Below are 21,172 nucleotides of genomic sequence, written 5' to 3' on the forward strand. Positions count from 1 at the left end.
TGCTACCCTTTGCAAAGTACTTTCTGCTAGATCTAACAGACGTAACTACCCAACCAAAACCGGGTGGAAAGGGGGTGGGGGGGGGGGGGGGGGAAGGGGAAGATCAGAAAAAAAAACACCCGAAATTGAGTGCGGTCCTATTATGTGAGAAACAAGTGAATTAGCAGGACATCGCTTAGAGGTTTACAGCACATTATTTCACAAACTTACATCCAACAGGTTGTGCAGATTTGTCAGACTTTCTTTGGCAGAAGCTTGCAGCAGCTTGCCGAGTGTTTTGATCCACTCCTTTGCATGGTCTTTGACTGAGTTAGAAAGCTGACCCATGTGAAGGCGAATGCAATCTTGTTCTTTCATTTCAGGCAATGCAGAAATGTCGTCAATGATTTTGTGGTAATACTGGAAGCGGTCATCAAATTCGGCAGATGTTGGGTTCTTTTGCATCCATTTGTCAGCAATGGCTTGCTGAAATTAATAGAAAATTGAAATATATATATTTTAAAAAGGATGTTGTTTTGTTTGACTTCTGTTTAGTAAAAAAGTCAAGCGTTTAGAAGTGGAATATTCATTCTGACACAATCGGCTACCATTTGTAATTCAAACTTTTAAAAATGTATAGAATTTCAACATATTACAATATCAGATTATCAGATATGTGAAACTAAGATTCAATTTTTATGTGAGACCCGCTTACTAAACCAGCAAAACAAACCTTGTCATTCTTCCACACACCACGGTACTTCTTCCATCTTGTCAAGTAGCGTGTCAAGGTTGTCAGAGTGCCCTTGATGTCATTCTGAACCTTTTGGACTAGCCCAATGATCTCAGGATTTACGGAAATGTCTGCATAAAAGCTGAACACAAATAAGTCATCCTCTCCATCTACTTTCTGAGCTGGTGCTTCCAAACAGCTTCCGTTCATCCATCTCACAAATGACTTGGTGCTGGAAAATATTTACAATATTTTTCAGCTGATAACACATAGAAAATAACAAATATCTAAAAATTTATTCAAAATGCCAGTATTGGTTTAAAATAAAGGCATCTGTGTGAGTGTGTCTCTGTCAATATTGTATTGTTATAAATGTGTAACCAAATGACAAATTGCCACTTTTTTGAGGACAATAAAGATTTATTATTATTATTATTATTATTATTATTATTATTATTATTATTATTATTATTATTATTATTATATTATTATTATTATTATTTTTATTATTATCATCTGAAAAAGTGACACTTTCCAAATAAAAATTTATTCAGAACGCCAGTATTGGTTTAAAATAAAGGCATTTGATAAATACAGAAATAAAATTTAACGTAGAGTATGTATTAAGTAAATGCAAAATCTTAACTTGATCCTTCTTCATCGTGATGTGTTATTTATAATTATGTTGTTGTTTGTTTTAGTTTTTTTAAGTGATAAAACTCAATTTTTATTTGTCACAACAATTCTTCTCCTCTGAAGTAATTTTGTGAACTATTCATTTTAATCTACTTACTTTTCCACACAATCTCTAACACATTGCAAAGTGAGTTTGTAGACTTCGTTGGCTTGGGGGTGTAAGACAACATCCTGGGCAGCAAGCAAAGTTTCCACTTGGAACAAAGGCTTGCTTCCTTTGAGTGCAGCAATGAATTTGGTCATGTTGTTGTGGACCATCTGTAAATAAAATACAATATCAAACTTGACTTATTTTGTAGAAAATGCATTGATTACATCTCAAACAAATTCAAATTGCCAGATGAAAATTTATCATCATCGTGATCAAAAAGATGATGATGATGATCATCATCATCATCATCAGCATGATCGTCATGATCCTCATCGTCATTATCATCATCATCATCCTCATCATTATCATCATCATCATCATCCTCATCATTATCATCATCATCATCATCATCCTTATTACCACTATTAACACTAACCACACAAACGCATGTAATGCACCATCTATATTCTTATGACCCAACATTGAAAGAAGCTTGATACAAATTCATCTTTGAAAATATAAAATAACCCTTTTATTGCTGATTCTCTTACCTTTGTTAATGCTTCAAACACCTTCCTCTCCCAATAGGCATAGTACCTTGCTAACTTGGGTGACCTTCCAGTGTTTGTGTGTACGACTAGACCTTCCATTTTGGTGAGAAGGGGCCCGATGGCACGGTATTTCCGGGCTAGAATCTCAATATCCTTCACCCTCTCTTGTTCAATGTGCTCGTAATATTCCTGGGGAAAATTTGAATATCAAAATGACAATAACAAAAACATCTTTCTTCAAGCTCATTGTTATCAAAATTAGTGGGATATAGTTATCTTCTTCGTCAAAAAAAAGGGAATACCGTTTTGTGGTCTTGTGGTATTAAACTCGCCTTCAAACATGTAGGTCCTTGGTTCAAGACCCGCTCTGGCCAGTGAAAAGTTGAGTCCTTAGAAAAGGCGCATTGCTCACATTTTCTCACCGACATTCAGGTGTAGAGTAAGTACCTGGCCGGTGACAGCATTGTCTTGTTAAAACATAAATGCCATAATGCCTCAAAGGCACCATGTCTCGTCCTATATGTAAAGTGCTGCTGTTAACTTGTAAAGCGCTTATTAAGAGATAGTACGCTCAAGTATTTTTTTAACAAAAGATTATAAATGAGAATTTTGCCTTACACTATGAAGTTCTCCTAGCAGACAATAAGAAAGCAAATTGCAATTCTATATATCATAAATTGCCTCTAAAGCATCCCTTTTACTGCAATCCTACAAAAGTTGTCGTTGCTTGTATTCAAGTACAAACTTATGAATTTTGCTTTTGAAGCAATGCACACTATTATAATTCTGTAACCCTCACCTTGCATGCAGATAAATGTCCGGGGTATTTGGGTTTGGGTGCCTTGAACATGTTGGCATGTTCGATAATGGTGAGACGCTGATTGATGTCTCTTGCGTTTTTCTGGATTTGGTTTACCAGGGACTCAAATTTGGCAATTGCCTGTTAAGGAATGGTGAAAATTTAAAAAAATGTGAGTATCATAATAAATTAAACCAATGAGAAAAGAGAGACAAAAAATCAAATCTACGAAATTTTCAAAATTTGAAACTGTGAGTTAAAGACTCTTTAAAACGCAGTCAATACACAGAAACATACTCAGGCACACGCAAACACACAAATATACACACATACATACACACACACGTATACATATATTCACAGACACATATATACATAATGTCCACAGATACATTGTACTTACAATCTACATACTTATTTGCACATTATATAATATTTTGAAAACATCAACATTTAACTCATTAAAATAATATTTTATCTAAAACAAGATTGGTAAAAGTGAAGATTTTTAAAAAATACAAGATATAATCTTGCTAACAATTAATTATTTGGCTTGGTATACCAGATAAAGATCCAACAATTGTCGAATTGCTTCTATCCTATAAGATAATTGAAAACATGAAACGAACATCTAATAAATATCTGCAATATTAGTGCTTGACTTGGGACAACACAAAGTCTTCTGTCTTAATCATAATAATGTCCTAGGGTGCAAATGGTAATGTAATGAATTAGGTAATTGTGACCATAATCTCTGATATGTGTTATATTTAGATTATTCAAATGCTGAAAATTGAATTTATTTTAAGAAATATTAGACTTGATCAAGTATTGTAGCCTTATTGAGGAGAAAGAATACAGTTTGTTATAGAGTGAAAAAGTATTAACTTCCCATTTCTGGATTTTTTATCTTCCTATTGGAAGAAGTAAACTTTTGAAAAATAATTTTAACATTAAATCCACTTTTCGTCATCTGGTTCACCTTGTCATAATATGAAATTGAGGAGATAGGATCATATAAAAATAGCATGTAAAGAATTATGTAGACATCTTACACTTTCACATTTGTTGACATAGTCATTGATACCAAGAGAGTTCCAATTCAATCTTTTAGCACCAGGACGCAGCATACGCCTCAGATCTCTCTGGTGGTCATCCAGCAAAGCAGCCTGAAAAAATGATTGAATTCAAATAATACAAAGCCTCATGGTAACTCAATTGGTAGAGTCTTAGCATTACACCCAAAAGGACCAATATCAATCCTGAACGCAGTCTTGAATTTTTTTCCTGACCTCTCTGTCCATCCAGCAGGCTGGGTTTGTTAGATCTGGCAGGAAGTATTTTGTGATTGCCTTATGTTCCATCCAAAGGGTTGGAAGCAACTGCTATTGTCTGTTTAACGCTTAAGAAACTTGAAACACTCAGGCTCCATGGAATCATTTCTACAATGTGGAAGAGATGTCCAATGAGAGGGTTCTTTAAACAAGAATACTGCCCATGCTATTCAAAAATGATTAACTATATCGTATATTATAATATTAAGATTTCGTAAAAAAACAGTAAATTAAATAGACTGTAAAAGATATGATATTCATCATTGTGTTACATTTACATTGTTAAACATTAAACTATTGTGAGGATTTTATTACTGTTTTTGTATTTTGTTTTGTTTTGTTGGGTTTTTTTTTTGAGTTTGTTTGTTTTTTGTGTGTTTTTTTTTTTTTGGGGGGGGGGGGGGGGGGTAGATTAATGTAATTTTTTAAAATCTTACCTCAGCATGATCTAGTGATGCCAACAGTGCATGATATCTGAACAACATGCGAGTTAGGCCATCAACATATTGGATGTATTTTTCTTCCTGGAAAATCAAAGCAAGATATTTCATGACCTATTTCATATTCAAAGTATCATGTCATCCGCGAGAAGAACCAAAAAAATACTATTTTTATTATTATTTAAGAAGATTATTTTCAAAATGAAGCAAAATAGAAAACAATTAAATTGACATTGCTGTAGAAAGACTGATCTTCTTCCTTCTCTTCCATGGTCATTGAAGTAGCCTCTGAACTAGAGGATCCAGTCTACAGTTCACATTTATGAATTTCATGACACACACACACACACACACACACACACACACGCACGCACACACATAACACATGCAGATACACACACACATACACACAAATACATACCCGCGCGCACATTTCAAAAATACACGCTTGATCATTATATTATTTTGGTATTTTCTTCACGTTTCTAAGATTTTTGTAAATTCTGTTTTGTTTTTAGTTTCAATTAATTCTTGACTAATGCTCAAAGTATATTTTGTTGTTTTCATAGTTATCAACATTCACCTGGATATCGTATTTATCTTATTTCATTAAGTAAAAGAGAGTTTCCACATATGTACTGCTCTGTCTTTTCACAGATCCAAAAATTACCCATGAGACAGATACATAAGCAACATTCTATTTCAAACGATATGCTAAGACAAAAATGACATATCACCTGCAATGCAACATTCCTGGCAAGTTCTGGAACAGAAAACCCTAATGATTCCACATACTTGGTCTCTGCGATGATTTCAGCAAGCTTCATGTCAAAGTCAACAACATAGCGCACGTCTGCATTCATCACTGCACAAAAAAGAAAAAAGAAAAAGAAATATTAAAAACATATATAACACTAGGAATAATTTCAATTTGATCTTTGATTACATTTTTGTTGTTTTTTTTTTTTAATAGCTTTACTCAATTGGTGAAAGCCCATACATTTATAACAAATGATTCCCACTACGTAGTGAAACTCAAACGTATGTTGCCAATAACAGTAATTGATGAGTAATGTCAAAAATAAGGGCTATACCTACAAATGAAATGGTTAAATCTGCAAATATGATGATAAAGTTCTGTGCGATAATAAAAAAGGCGTGAAACACATTTTTTTTGTTTCAAAATTGATCACATCACTAGAGAAGTAAACTTATGTGATAACACACTAATATAGATATGCTGTAGAAGATATTTTTCCAGAACGTTTTAATTCAACACATTTACTTCATTTGGTAAACTCGTTCCAATTTTATTAAAAGTTCAGGGGCAAATTTATCATAAATTTAAAAAAATTGAGGAATATAATGTATTCTTAACAAATGCGTATATCGAAAATAAATAAACCCTACCTTGCATTTTTTTAAACGTTAAATGAAATTGAGTCATCATTTATGATATTAATTTGTGTGACCTATCGCCTCAAAACGGTATTAGGTTGGGGTGAATCTGATGCAAAAAAAGTGATATTAAAATTAAACTGACCAGAAATGTGAGATTTAAATTGTTACTTATTAATTTAAGATACTATAACCCTTGTCCTCAATAAAGCATATCAACTTAACTCAAATTTCAATTTCTTGTTACTGTAAATGTCTAATGCATATGCTACTCCGACATAATACTGTTTTCAGGCCGTAGATCACAATATTTAAGAGAAAATTATCTTGCACCTCGATGGCGTGTCATATAGAGTAATATAAAAGCATATATAAAAACTATGAAAACAAATTCTTTCACTTATACCATAGTTACATGTTATGGTGTTTGTAATATCAAAACGAGTACGTTAAAATGAATAGGCAGACTTAATTCCTCTTTTATCTTGATGTTGAATAAATTCGTAACTTGATAAAAGACAATTGTTTGGATGAAAAAAAGGAAAGAAATGTATTTTAGTTGTAATGCTACTACTGCTGAAAAGGGAGTCAATCGCAGAGACTTAAGTAATGTGTATGTGAGTAAGTGTCAGAGAGAAGAGGGGAAGAGACAGGGATCCCAAAGTTGGAATTTTTTTAATGGACTATTCCAAGAATTACCCAGGCTTCAGCCACAGTGCAACCTTCAAAGTGAGATAGGGGGAAGTGGCTTGCTCAAAGTCACACAGCTTATGATTGGGGAATCAAAATCCATTACATTTGGGGTTTAAAGCAAAGACCATTTTGCTGCCCCCTGTGTGTATCAAAAGGCATGTACTCCATTGCTTCGTCACTATAAGCAATCTTTTTTCCAGTTCATAGTGCTTTTTTAATGGTTCTGCATTTAACCCTAGAAATAGAAAGGCATGCCATGAACTTTACTTGTGCATTTGCATGGGGTGAGTGCAGCTGTCTTATGAAAAAAGGACATAAGCGACAAGGGGTTTGTTTTGAGCGATGGTCAGAAATGTGTTCGACATTTTAAGGTTTTGTTTCATGTTTCAATTTCAAAATTGTATATTTTTGATCACAGATAGCATTGTGCGCCGTGAAACGGGGGTTCTCATAATATAAATAGCTCATTGTTTACGTCCTTTTACCATTATATGACAGCAGAGAGAGAGAGAGATAGAGAGAGAGAGAGAGAGAGAGAGAGAGAGGGAGAGAGAGAGAGAGAGGAGAGAGAGAGAGGAGAGAGAGAGAGAGAGGAGAGAGAGAGAGAGAGAGAGGGAGAGAGGAGAGAGAGAGAGAGAGAGAGAGAGAGAGAGAGAGAAGGAGAGAGAGAGAGAGAGACGAGAAAGTGAGCGTGAGATCTAGATAGATGGATAGATACTGAAATAGCTATATAGATAGATAGATAGATAGATAGATAGATAGATAGATAGATAGATAGATAGATAGAACAAAACATGGAAAATGTCCGTCTTCTTTTATATTTACTTTTATATGTTTAAGCGTTTATGAGCTTGAGCAATGATAAAGAGTAGATTGTATGGGACAACCCCTGCCCTCCCCTAGCCCCCCCCCCCCCCCGACACACACAAACATAAACACATTAAAACGCAATCAGAAATAAAACTATCAGAAAGAGGTGACATGATTCGAATCATCGCCTGTGCTCTTTTCTGTGTATGCATCTGCCGTATATTGTCGCCCTTCAATGTGAAGATTCTTTACCTCGGTTAACGATTTGAGTGCGGATATTAGTTCTTTTACTGCCAGTGTTCTCTAGTCTTTTTTCTGGCACTGTCATGTCTAAAACTTTCGCTCAACCTTTATACATAATAATATTAACATTGCCCGCTCAATCTGTATAAGAAACCAACTGATTAACCATGCAAAGCACCAAGAGAAAACACAGCAACAAAGCATTATATATTAGAAATTATGATTTCTTTGCCACGCCAACTCACTAAGTACAATATAAGACAATTTCATAAATGAACGAAAGTATGGATGAATGAATAAATGAATGAATGCAAAATTGAAAAGACGATTGGCAAAAGACGATAAGTAGATAAAAATAAATAGTTGAAATATCATATGAAAAGCAGAGAATGAAATAATTCAACTAAGTTTAATTTGAGGATACTTTTGAATGATTTGCTGTGTGTATGAATTGATGAATAAGTGAAAGAGACATGAATGAATACATGCATGAATCAATATAGGAATAAACGAATGAATAAATGAATGGATAAAAGAATGAATAAATGAATGGGTGGATGAATGGGTAAACGTAAAATTATACCAACCAGTCTTTTCTTCTCTTTTTTTTGTTTGAAAAAAAATGTTTTTAGACCAAAAAATAAGTTTTTATAAAAAAATAACTGTTCTAAACAGTTACAAAATTTGTATGATTATGATCTTAGGGTAAAAAGCTCTTATTTAGAGTCCTGGCCATGCACATCAAATCCTACTAAATCCCAAATCACACTACATGGACATAGGAGTGCACGAATGAGGAGAAATGTATGCTTTGACACAAGAATTTTCTTGTATAATGAATCGTTAGTAAACTTTCTGTATAGTTTCTCTCTTACGTGTTCGTTTCTATGATTTTGATAAATAAAATTGAAAATTTTCCCAAATTTTCACCCTCTGTTATGCTATTGTTTTCCCTATTACTAATGAATTTCATTTCTTTACGCAATGAAAAAAAAAAAGAAGAAAAACTCATGTGGCATGAGCTTTAGAACTGGAATTCAAATGTAAAAATGGTTGTGATCACAAAAGATCTCAAGGATCGAATAAATTGATAGAAAAAAACATGATTTAATACAATTTATATTTCATTCATAGTTTGTTTTGTTTTTGGTTTGTTAAATGTTTTAAAAAAACGTATCTTAAATACATGTATAATTCTTGCAAACTACAGAACAAGGCAAAATTACATTTGTAATGAAAATTTTTTTTAATGTCAATCAAAAGCTGAAAATGAAGCGCATGAAATTTTGCTGGCGGAAAGACTTGTAATCAAAGCAAAAGCAATGAAAAAGAATAGAGTAAAACCAGAAGTGGCAATTTTTAAAAAAACGAGAGAAGCATAATGAGGCAGTGCAAGCAAATGAGGCACTTACGCTGTATAGCAATATCTGTGGGCATTGTTTTCTCCTTTTGAAACCCTATTGTGAACATCACATATTACATGTTTTACAGTAAAACATAATGGTTATAAGTACATGAGATTACTAGTTTAAAAAATTAACAGGTTCTAAAATTCAGGACTCAGCGTTGCGTCCTTGGGTAAGGCACTTTACCGACATTGCCCCGTTTGACCCCAGTGGTACTGAATGCATGACTCGAGGCAGTAAAGGATATTGTGAGAGAGCTAATCCAAAATAATAGGCGCCTGACATGGGAATATCATTGTATCAAATGTAATTTGTGTCTATAGAGCATACTGGCGGTACAAATAAAGCAATGTGAATGGCATTGACGCATGGTGAAATCATGAAAATGCGCCATATAACTGTACATATTTCTGTAATTAATCTAGCTAATAAAATTTTGCAATGCTGTTTCAGAGAAGCCATTTCCACAAATATGATCAATGTTAAATAAAATGTCTCGCTTACAAAGATTAAAACAGCCTGGCATTTCTATCTGATAAACCTATTATCAAGCTACTCTTTAGCAAAATGCCAAAAAATAATTCACCTAATCGGATTTCATGTACTGTAACATCGTAGTAATCTTAGGTGAAGGTTTCATGAAATGTAAAAGAAATAGCATCACATACCAACGGTCTTCATCTATATATTTGGCAAATTTTATTTTAAATCTGGCTGTGGCAATAACGCTAATTATTGTTTGTTGTTGTTATTTCGTCTTATTTGTTTTGTTGTTTTATTTCCTTCTTTCTTTCTCTATCTATCAATTATTTTGTTGCTGTTGTGTTGCTGTTGTTGGAATTGTGTTCTAATATTTCATATTGTCTATTACTATTAATTTTGTCAATAATATCAGTCAGTTGAGTGGAAAAAAATGGTTATTATTTATGTAGTTTTCGAACATCAAATTGCAAAACTGATGGTTAGATGCCATGTTGAACCAAGTATAATTTCTAATGTCTGATTTCAAATGTCACTTCATATTAAATTGACTTATGAGCATAAATAGTGAATGAGACATGTGAATGAGACATTTGAACTGTTGAAAGAGATGCATGAATTTACACGGCTTTGTTATAACTATAATTTATTAAAGACGTTTATTTAAATGACTACTCTAACAATTTCTTTCTTTTGATAGACAACTTACATAAAATATAAAAGTCATTTTCGAATCATTTCTTTTGATTTATTTGCTGTAGAGCTAAAACACATTAAAAACGTTGTTTAATGAGTTTGAGCAGATAATGCTTATAACAGACAAACCATCGCAGCAATTAAAATACTCAGGTTTAAAGCCGTATTAAATTTTCTAAGACCATGATAATTATGATCACAAAATCGTGTTTTGTCATCCCCATAAACATATCTTTCAATCTTTAAAAATAATACAAACGTTTTAAAGATTTTGATTCACTGTTAAACTCCGATTCTATTGCGTCTTGAAAATAGTAAAGACTTATATGTTGATTAAATGTAGGCCAAAAATGTGATTCCTCGTCTGAAATCAGTATCATGTTAAATGAATGAATTTATAGTCAACAATATAAAAATAAGGTTAACTTATTAGTTTGATTGAAGAGAATTAACATAATTCTTTAGGAGGATAAATAATTAAAAATGCATATTTCTGTTTATTTTAATTTTCAATCACTTTCCAACATCATACTGTTTTGAGACGTTGGGTCACAGACCTCACAATTGGTCATTATCTGGCTCAAGAAATATCCTTGTTAAAAGGATTATGCAACCCGTAGACAAAATCTTTAAACGCGTGTATACAGAGTAAAAGGTGGTCGGTAGAAAATTACAAGAAAAAGAATCATTAAAAAAATAAGCCTTATTTTCAATCTTCCTGTCTACTTTTTATAACACTGAGCATGCAATCCAGATTTTTCAGTTTGCAACCAAGAAGAAAAAAAAAGAAATAATAATAATAATGATAACAATAATAATAATAATAATAATAATAATAATAATAATAATAATAATAATAATAATAATAACAATAATAATAATGATAATAATAATAATAATAATAATAATAATAATAATAATAATAATAATAATAATAATAATAATAATAATAATATAATAATAATAATAATAATAATAAAAAATTGACCGTACCTTGAACATCCCCACCAGACGTCTCTACTTTCTCAGCAAAACCTGTTACAGACGTTGGTTGTTGAGAGGGTGTTGGGGCGATAGAGGGAATTGATTTTTTCACCAAAAGGTTTCGTTTCAACAGTCCTGGAAGAGTTTGTTCTACATAGTCTTTCCATAACTCATATTTTCCATCTTCAAATGATCGCATGTTTTTGCCAACAGACAAGTATTTTGCTCTTATCTAAATAAAAGACAACACATTTTTAAAAATGTTAATAATCTGTCACTGGAATACCTTAATTATATTTTTCAACCATTTTACACTAGTTTTAAAAATGAATTTTTTAGAGCTAAATTGCACTTACAACAATTTTAAGGCATGTTGTGAAAAGACATATTGTGCAAATAGTTAAATTTACCATGTCGTAAATTTATTTTGTCAATTTATGAATTAGAATGAAAAACATCTGCTAAGATTTAATTTTCAAGACAGTATTACTGAAATGCTCCATGAATATTAGCCATCTATAAAATCATAATTATTTCATTCTTAATGTTTCAGCCAATCTGGAATTGCAACACGTTTTTTAAACAATGCTACATATCAATTGACAGAGATTTGTTTTGTCCAGATAAAAGAAAAACATGTAATATCTCTTTAACATCTGCATAAACTGTAAAGTTTTTAAAAAGAAATATAGACAGACATTTGACAAATCAACTTTCAAATGAAATGCTATTTACCGATTTCCCAGTTTCTGAGGTCATCATTTCGTCCATTGTCTGGAAGCGAATGATTGTGTGTTTGATGCGGTGAAAGAGTGATCTACCCCAGAAGATTGAGCCAGCAGTAGGTGGGTAGTTCTTGTTGAGAGGTGGTCCCTCTTTGAAGTCAAGGAATATTTGATCCATTGTATCCACCTAGAAGGTAATATTAAAATGGTGTGTCTTAGTATTTTGATATTGTTTCTGTAGCTGTTGTATTTACGAGTGTAATAATCAATTTGGTGCAAATTAATTCAATGGTGTTAACAGCCGGTTCGTTTTCGACTTTCTTATAATTACTATGGTGATAGTTATCAACATTGTAAAATTAAGAGAGCATAAAACTTGATGCACGGGGGGGAAAAGTCTTGCATACAGGCCTATTCTTTTATTCCAACATTTAACATCACAGGTGAAGATATCGAGAAAAAAAAACCACTACGACCCTTCCTGAAAAACCCCATTGATTAAGATAACAGAATTACAGCCTGCAATTCTTTACTAAAAATTTATGTTTTTTTATCATTTAAGCCATGACTAGTGTCATTTGGCAGAATTTTACTGTAAATAAACCCAATTCAAGTAGCTTAAAGGATCAATTGGTTTTTATACCAAAAAAAAAAGACAAAATTTCTCGAGGGGGATTGTGGGCTAGTCCATTGTTTTTATCTGGTAACAAGCTCAGTTCAAGTAGCTATAAGAATTAAACATTTAATAGGCAAAAAGAAAACACATCGATTTCATGCGCTGGTTGTGATATACAACATTGAAAAAGAAAGACAATGGATAAAAAGATATGTAAAGTTTCAACTAAAAACATAAGACGAATAATAGTTGACGTTATCGTTTTTATTTATGAAAACAAATGCTTATACGCATAAAAAGAAACAAATTGGTACAAATCGATTTATTCAGAAAAAAAAGTCCATAAGTCCAGTTCTTTTGTAAAAAAGCATATGTTTTGATGATGGAAAACCCAAAACGTCTACTGCAGTCCGTCTTAAGATATGTACTAAGCTTCACACATCTTCATATTTGTTATCCTTTGAAAGGGAAGCTTCAGGCATCATATCTTAATTACAATACAGACATTGGAGAAAAAGAACTCAAACTTCTTTCCAAAGAATAAAAAATAACAACAAATAAATAAATAAACAGATAGATGGATAACTAAATTGATAAACAAAATTAAAAGACAAAACAGTTAAGTACAGAAAAACAAAACAAATCTGATTTACCTCTTTGCTGTATTGTAGCAAAATATCTTTGAATTTCTGCATCATTTGGTTGTTAATGGCCTCCCTTGACCTGAGATGTTTGAAGTTGAGAAGCATGTCAAAGGCTCCTTCGGCTGATCTCAAAGACTGGAATGATTCGTCAATGAATGACTTTGCCTCGTTTTCAATCTCAGCGACTTCCTTGTAGAATGTGTCCATCAATCGTCGCCAGTGTGATGCATCTTTTTGAGAAAATGCATCAAACGTCAGCTGTAAAAAAAAATATTCAAATCTCAGGTTTCGCATGACTTTAACATTTTTTAAACAAAAATTTTGTCTTGGAAATTCACATGACACAGCAAAATAATGAAAGCTTTTTTAGATTGGACAGAAAAAGTCAAACATCAGAGATTGTCAAATTTATATGTTTTTAAAATTGGAGGATTTCAACTTGAATTATCAAAAATATACATGGCTTTTATTTTTTTTTACTTGTTCAATTGGTTCCACAAGTTTGTCAACTCTCAACAAAACTTCATCGATTCGAGCAGGATCACCGGTGACAGCTTTCAATTCCGGTCCAAAAATGTTGTAGAATTCTTCAAGGACCTATGGTGGATAAAAAAGAACATTGCATCAAAATAATTAAATATCCCGTGCTTATCTCTATTTCTCAATTATATAATTTCCCATCTCTTATTTCATATTGCATTTTTATGCAATTTGAAACATAGCTTATTTATGGCTCATGTTTTTCATGATTCAGGCAGTAACCTGATAAAATGTTATTTGAAAGAAAATAATATACCTGGGCAATATCATAGAGATTCTGGCAAATTCCACACATGTAGTCGGTACGTTCAAAAAGACGTTTACGGTCAAACTCCCAACGTTGATCTCTCCCTGATGACTCAATTTTCAGACGAACCTCTTTGTAAACTTCTCTCCAAGATGTCAACATTTTACAAGCTTCAGATGTCCGAAATTTGACTTCATCTGTGGGTAATCTGTAACAATATAAAATAACATTGAGATATATTTTATATTCTTTTAAAAAATTAAGTGGAATTAATAGATATGCAAGTTTGTCTCATGAGAGACGATGAAAAAGTACATGTTTTGTGGTAGGAAGAAATGGAAAACCGATTTTTTGGATCAACTTTAAAATTCAACATCGATCAAATAACAATTATATTATTACTAGTATGTTAAGAACGCCTTTGATAATGTAGTCTTTTGGTTAAAAAGTTCATTAATTATACACTACACATATTTTTCTTCTTTATATTGAACCATTTCTCACCTTTGTTAGTACGATTGTATAATAGGTTGTCATTAATATATGTTTTACCTTGCATTCTATATGCTTTTACCTGTTTAAACCATTGTTTTTTATTCATGACAAAACACACAACTTCTACAATATTAAAAACGATTAAAAAAAAAATGATAAATAACATAAACAGTAACAATATTGACAAGATATATAGTAACAATACTGATAACAATTCAAAAACTGTTAAGCAAAAAAAGGAGGAAGGGAAACTTACGAGAACAGCTCTTGTACATTGATGACTTTTGCTACTCTTTCGGCCAACTCATGTGCAATGCGTTCCATCAAGGGCACCATTCTTTCATCTTTGTTAAAATGACGAGAAATGATCCATACCATCCGAAGGGCGTTCATCATTGATGGAATTGTTTCGTTCACAACCTGGAAGAGTGATTTTTCACTACTATGTTTAATACGGAATGATGAAACTGCTGTAATAGTCAACATTCAAAAATAAACAAGCCTTAAATTGCTGTACAACTGATATAACGTTTCCTAAAAGGAATCTAGACAATACATTGAACAATCAAACCATATGAACAGGAATCAGCCATGAGTCAAAATTAACAAATGGGTTAATGATTTGACTCAAGGAAAAAGTAACAAGAGCAGAGAAAAACGGGATTTATCTGGTAACAGTGCAATGACTTATATAATTTGAAATCCCATTCTCTCCTATATTGTCAAGATTGCTTGTTAAACTGATGTGGAGCAAAAGTGTAGTTGATGTTTATGAATTTACTTTAAAGCATCTCTTAAATACCAGACTCGCAGTTGATAAAGTTTTTCATACCATTCTTGTAAATAAAAACATGTACAGAGAGGCCTGAAAAGAATGATTAAACTTTAATACAAACATTACGTAGAAAAAGCATCAACATCCGGAAAGACTTAGAAAAATATATACAATTTAATGAATCAAAGACTCATTCCTTGTACAAAAACAGCAAATTGTGAAACTGGTAAACCATCTAAAACTTACTTGGAATGATGCTCCATATGTGACGTTCTTGAAATGCCTCTCCAGCGTGGATAAAAACCTGACATTGTCTTTAGCTTCAACATAATATTTGTTGAGTTCTGTCTGGATGTCTTCAAAGTCTCCATCAGCTCTGATGTGAATGTCAATAATGTGGGCGATCTAAAAAAAAATGAATTGTGACAAAAAAAATTCATATCTGTTTGATAATCAATAAATTCAGATATTTATTTATAGTAAAATCTTGAGTAATCAGTTTTGATTATTTTTTTAGTCCAGCAAAATTCTTACCTGTGGAACTTTCAATTGCTCAACTAAGGCACTTAAAGCTGCATTTCTCTCTCGCCAAAAATCAATCTCAGACAGAGGGCCGCTTCCTGTATGCTTTTTCTGTCTGAGATTCTCTAAGGCCTGTTGAATTTGTCTTTGCCAGTCCAGACACTTTTCATGGATAAAATCTACAAGTTCTTCATCCTTCAAAGCTTCTTCAACTGATTCTGGTATCTCACGTTCAGGAATCTCAAGACGGACCTTAATGTGATGAACATAAGAAAAAAATTGTAAGTTTTGTAATTGAAACTTAAAATTATTAACCATTACACACTCTGTTAAATTCCACATAACATTTTATTTTATTGGAGACTGAAGAGAAATGACAAACTGTTTTGAATGATTTCGATAATTCTAGACATTAGAAAAATCATCACTTCCATCTTTAGTTCTCTATATCAATTTGATATGTGAATGACTTTGGTGGTTTACACCTTTTAATTTTCATAAGAAAGAATATCATTTAATATGTTTATTATCACCTCTCCTTCAATCTGGTGCAGAGTCCTGGTTATGGCATCAGAAAATTTCTTCATATTGATGAGGAATTCGTCACGCAATAGAGCTTTTGACTTTGACTCAACAACGTCTGCCTCTTTAACCACTTCTTCATTTGATACATTGGATGCCATGGTGTCCTGACGACTGGTCACTCTTGAAGCAGACTTGTTTCCACTGGCAGAATCAGTACCACTAGTATTCTTTTGATTGTATGCCAACAAGGGCATGTAGACCTGGTATGGTTGAAGAAAAAACAAGCAAAAAAAAACAACAAATCAATCAATCAATGTTTTTAAAAAATCCGACACAAACAAGAAAGAAATATTCATCTAAATATCGGAGGCACGCAATGTTGAAAAACCAATATGTAAAATGAAAGTGAAAAAAAGGAAGCAGTCAAGAAGTGGTAATAATAAAATATTTGGTCATATTCAAAAGCTTCATATCTATATAAGGAACAAACATTTTGGACACAGACCAAAATATAAATCGTTTCTTATACATACCATTGAAATAATTTGATCCAACATGACAAGTGAGTGGCCATTTAGGATACCATATTCAAAATATGATGGCAGAGTTTCTTCTGCCTCTGTCAATGAGCTGGGAAGGGGGACCATGCCAGTGGTGTTACGCAAAAAATAAATGCAATCATTCTCAGAGCAGTCTTCTGGTAAATGCTCATAACACATGTATAGATAGGTTCTCCATACTGTTTGGATTATAATTTTCTGAAAAAAAAGATTTTCAAAATTTATTAATTATTATGAGATAATCAAACTTGCAAGCAAAACCAGATAAATGATCATATAAAAATATACATTTACATAGTCTTGTTCATACAACTTGGCTGTAAATTTTGGAACAAGTTACAGTGGGACCTATTTAATCTGGAGATCTCTATTGCTGCCAAAACCATCCCTGGCTAGATTTTCAAATTTGCCAGCGTTAATGTCTCATGCCTCACAACCATAATATGATGACGCTGTCGAGGTAATTATAAAGACAATTCCATCCTGTACTGCATGGTTTACTGATTAGAAAGGTTCCCGCTTTTTTTGTTGTTGTTGTTTTACGAAATGATTTATTCTAACGATGCAGAAAATTTCATAACTAAATGTTCTTATGTTTTGAAAGTGTATCTGCATTTTTATGTCAAGCGCTCATTTGGAAGAGCATGGCCTACTGGGAAATAAATGTTCTCAATCTATCTTCACAAATCTGAGAACATATTTCATGAATGATTTATCTAAATGAGATAATCGGTAAAAAATAAATATTCTGGCAAAATCAGCATTTGATTTTTTTTTCTTCAAAATGCATCACTTACTGTTTTAGGGACTGACTCAACTTCATCATCATCTTCTCCCTCTCCCTCTTTTTTCTCCTCATCTCCTTCAGTTGTATCCTCCACAACGGAAGCAGCAGCAGGAGTTGTAGGTGTAGGTGGTTTTTCTTCTTCTGCTGCAGCTTTGCCTTTTTTGCCCTTTTTCTTTCCTGTAGCAAAAATTTTAAAAAGCCCAAAAATTTTGATAAATTGAGATGCTCATCACGAATTTATTAGACCCATCAAGTCATTCAAGCCATATGCCCCATAGAGTTTATCATGGTTTTTAATTTCTAAAGCGCCAAACAGAAAATAGCAATTGCTAGCCACTAGCCACTCTTTGGATAGGATGCTAGCTATCGCAAAGTACTTTCACTGGGATCTAACAAGCACAGCTATCCAGTCACTTCTGATCAGAAAAAAAAATCGATTTCAAACGGAATCAATTCCATTCCCTTTGTGGGTAAAGCAACTACTCTAACAATTAAGCTATAAGGACTCGCTCAGTAGACCCATAACCTATCTTTATTTCTTTTTGGTTACTTATTAGTTCAGCCTAACCCTAATCTACACTTCATTGTGATTGGTTATCATGTCGACCCTTTTCTTTGGTAACATTAATAATGAAACACATTGTTGTGTAAAGATCTATAAGATTCATCAATTACATTTTTTACACGCTCACCTTTTTTACCCCCACCCTCTGACTCAGCATCCGGGTCAGATGTTGGCAAGGCTTGAACCTCATCCTCTGGTTCTGCTTGTTCTGTTGCTTCCCCCTCACCTTCAGCTTGCTCTTCCTCTTCCTCAATGTCAGGAATTTCTGGTTCTGGACAAAGACAAATAAACCAGTAAAACAAAAAATATATATAATGACAACAATAACAACAGCAGCAATAATAATAACAATAATAAAATAAAAAGGTCAATCAATAAAATTCCCTTTATTTATCTCGTAGGGAAATTTTTTCTCTTGGTACCTTTCGGGTACGAAGCAAAGACCATACTGCTGAGCCACGTTGCACCCTAATAATAATAATAATAATAATAATAATAATAATAATAATAATAATAATAATAATAAAATAAGAAGAAGAAGAAGAAGAAGAAGAAGAAGAAGAAGAAGGGGAATAATAATAATAATATAATAATAATAATAATAATAATAATAATAATAATAATAATAATAATAATAATAATAATAATAATATAATAATAATAATAATAATAATAATAATAATAATAATAATAATAATAATAATAATAATAATAATAATAATAATAATAATAATAATAATAATAATAGTAAATAATAATACCGCTGAGTTGTTTAAAATAATATCCTCAGAACTAAGGCCTGCACTAACAAAATTATTTGATGTATCTTTACTTACCATGCCGTGTACTGAAAACATGGAAACATATCAGTGTCCTGTCGTTATACAAAAAAAAAGGATATGGAAAATTACCATTGAATTATTGCCATGTTATGTTTCACTCTTGAGCATCTGTTGTAAACTTATGGAGCACATTATATGCTCAGCGATAACTACCCATCTTGAAAGCAACAACATCCTGGCAAACCCTCAATACAGGTTACATAAACACGAAATCATGTGAAGCACAACTCTTGTCAGCAGTACATGATTTCACATCAGAGTAAGACAAAGGTGGACAAACAGATGTCGTCTTTATGGACTTTGCCAAAGAGTTCGACAAGATGCCACACCCACACTACTAGCAAAACTAGAAATGGTCGGAAATAGCTCTGAAACAACCCACTAAATAAACTCGAAACCAACAAAAACAGAAAATTGACAGGGGATTGAGACCAAGCACTGATAAAATAACATCCGGGGTTTGTTTTCGGACCCACATGGTTTTTTATTACATTTAACGACCTTCCCAACAAACTTCAGTCAAATGAAAGTCTTTTTGCAGATGACACAATGCTATTCAGGAGCATACAGGATGGAGATAGTGAATGTCTCAATGATGATTTTAAGTCACTAGAAGACCGAGAATGCAACTGACAAATGGAGTTGAATGTCTCAAAATGCCACATCATGTCAATCACCAACAAGAGAAAACCAATATCCCATGATTACCAGCACACAACCAACTTCTCCAACAATTAGACTCTACAACATACGTGAGTGCCGAACTGACGGGAAACGTGAAATGGGGAAGGCATTATATGTCTAAGATGGCCCCAAAGGCACAAACAATATGCAAATTTATTCATCATAATCTAAAAGACTGTGCAACAAATACACAAGTTCACTGTAGCAGAGCACATGTTAGACCTATTTTAGAGTATGCCACTGTCGTGGACTCCCACGACCAAGTTTTGAAATGGTTCAAAGGAGAGCTGTATGACGCATAACAAATAACTTCTCAAGATCTACCAGAGTCAGAGGATCAAATCTTGTCTCAACACTCAACCTTGAGATTCTTAAAACATGAAGAATGAGAGCCAAGCAGAACGTTTCCATAAAATGTTCCACTGAAATATTTTGATTGATTACCAAAAGAACAAGTAAATCTAACAACAAGAAAAACACAGGGCCATAACAACAAAATAATTCCACCATACGCAAGAACTGAATCATAACTAAATTTAATACTACAGAATAAATAGAGCGATAATCTTACCACATTCTACTTCGATTTCTTCCTCCTCTTCTCTCACTATTTTATAAAAGAGCACAGATGTTTCCCCTTCTTCTGGACTGTCATTGAGGAATTTTCCAAGATGCCGTTCAATATCTCCATCGTCCCTTTCAAGCAATTCTTCAAACACCTCGTTCTCTTTTATGTCCAATGCCGCGTAGACCCTATCGCGGATCCATTCAATTCTGGGATCATCCATTATTTACAATATGACAAAACTTTAACGAAATATTAGCACAAACATTTCTCATAAAAGGGCGAAAGTGTTGAGGATTCTTGGAGCCCTTGTGAAATGCGAGGTTTGCATCCGCATACAAAAAAGGGACAACATAAAGTTTTCTAAACACTGATGTAAAGAGCTTTTATCCGAATAAAAGTTTATACAAGCTTTTATACACAGAATGTATGTAAATTTCTGTGAAATAATTTTTTAGATCATGAAGATGATTGAAATTGTAGATATTTTCCAAGTATTATATTACTCCGCAATCCTGTTGCTACAAGGCAACGAAGCCATTTTGTAAACAAAGTTGTCATGGCTCGAAGGGAGATAATTCCTGTTTACTGTATCGACAAAATTGCGCAAATTAATACATACTTTTTTTTCTTGATTACATATTTTTTGTGTAATATTTGCCATTAATATCAATAAATAAAATTTTTAAATGATTTAGCGAAATGGTGGCGATTTTGCATAAACTGTAAAGGGCCAAATAATCGTTA

General features: G+C 32.7%; 1 protein-coding gene across 2 annotated transcripts in view; it reads right to left on the bottom strand.

Moving 5' to 3' along the window:
- Positions 1 to 20,991, bottom strand: part of LOC144968554 (dynein axonemal heavy chain 10-like) — a 76,671-nt gene extending 55,680 nt beyond the window's left edge. Inside the window, exons 1-22 of one of the 2 annotated variants that reach the window (XM_078907030.1) lie at positions 20,432 to 20,991; positions 18,462 to 18,605; positions 17,780 to 17,946; positions 16,956 to 17,180; positions 16,431 to 16,682; positions 15,910 to 16,149; positions 15,622 to 15,780; positions 14,857 to 15,020; positions 14,115 to 14,313; positions 13,799 to 13,915; positions 13,328 to 13,576; positions 12,069 to 12,245; positions 11,343 to 11,565; positions 9,180 to 9,224; positions 5,361 to 5,488; positions 4,621 to 4,707; positions 3,905 to 4,018; positions 2,850 to 2,990; positions 2,051 to 2,239; positions 1,506 to 1,666; positions 713 to 944; positions 211 to 465 (exon numbers count right to left, since the gene is read on the bottom strand). In XM_078907030.1, the coding sequence (XP_078763156.1) occupies positions 211 to 465; positions 713 to 944; positions 1,506 to 1,666; positions 2,051 to 2,239; positions 2,850 to 2,990; positions 3,905 to 4,018; positions 4,621 to 4,707; positions 5,361 to 5,488; positions 9,180 to 9,224; positions 11,343 to 11,565; positions 12,069 to 12,245; positions 13,328 to 13,576; positions 13,799 to 13,915; positions 14,115 to 14,313; positions 14,857 to 15,020; positions 15,622 to 15,780; positions 15,910 to 16,149; positions 16,431 to 16,682; positions 16,956 to 17,180; positions 17,780 to 17,946; positions 18,462 to 18,605; positions 20,432 to 20,648 (3,885 nt within the window). In that variant the 5' untranslated portion in view covers positions 20,649 to 20,991. The remainder of the gene's footprint in view (positions 1 to 210; positions 466 to 712; positions 945 to 1,505; positions 1,667 to 2,050; positions 2,240 to 2,849; positions 2,991 to 3,904; positions 4,019 to 4,620; positions 4,708 to 5,360; positions 5,489 to 9,179; positions 9,225 to 11,342; positions 11,566 to 12,068; positions 12,246 to 13,327; positions 13,577 to 13,798; positions 13,916 to 14,114; positions 14,314 to 14,856; positions 15,021 to 15,621; positions 15,781 to 15,909; positions 16,150 to 16,430; positions 16,683 to 16,955; positions 17,181 to 17,779; positions 17,947 to 18,461; positions 18,606 to 20,431) is intronic. The other variant, XM_078907031.1, reaches the window with a different exon arrangement.
- Positions 20,992 to 21,172: the final 181 nt, after the last annotated feature.

Source organism: Berghia stephanieae, chromosome 3 (genome assembly GCF_034508935.2).
Source record: "Berghia stephanieae isolate SIO BIC M18660-M18661 chromosome 3, UCSD_Bste_1.3, whole genome shotgun sequence".
Taxonomy (NCBI): domain Eukaryota; kingdom Metazoa; phylum Mollusca; class Gastropoda; order Nudibranchia; family Aeolidiidae; genus Berghia; species Berghia stephanieae.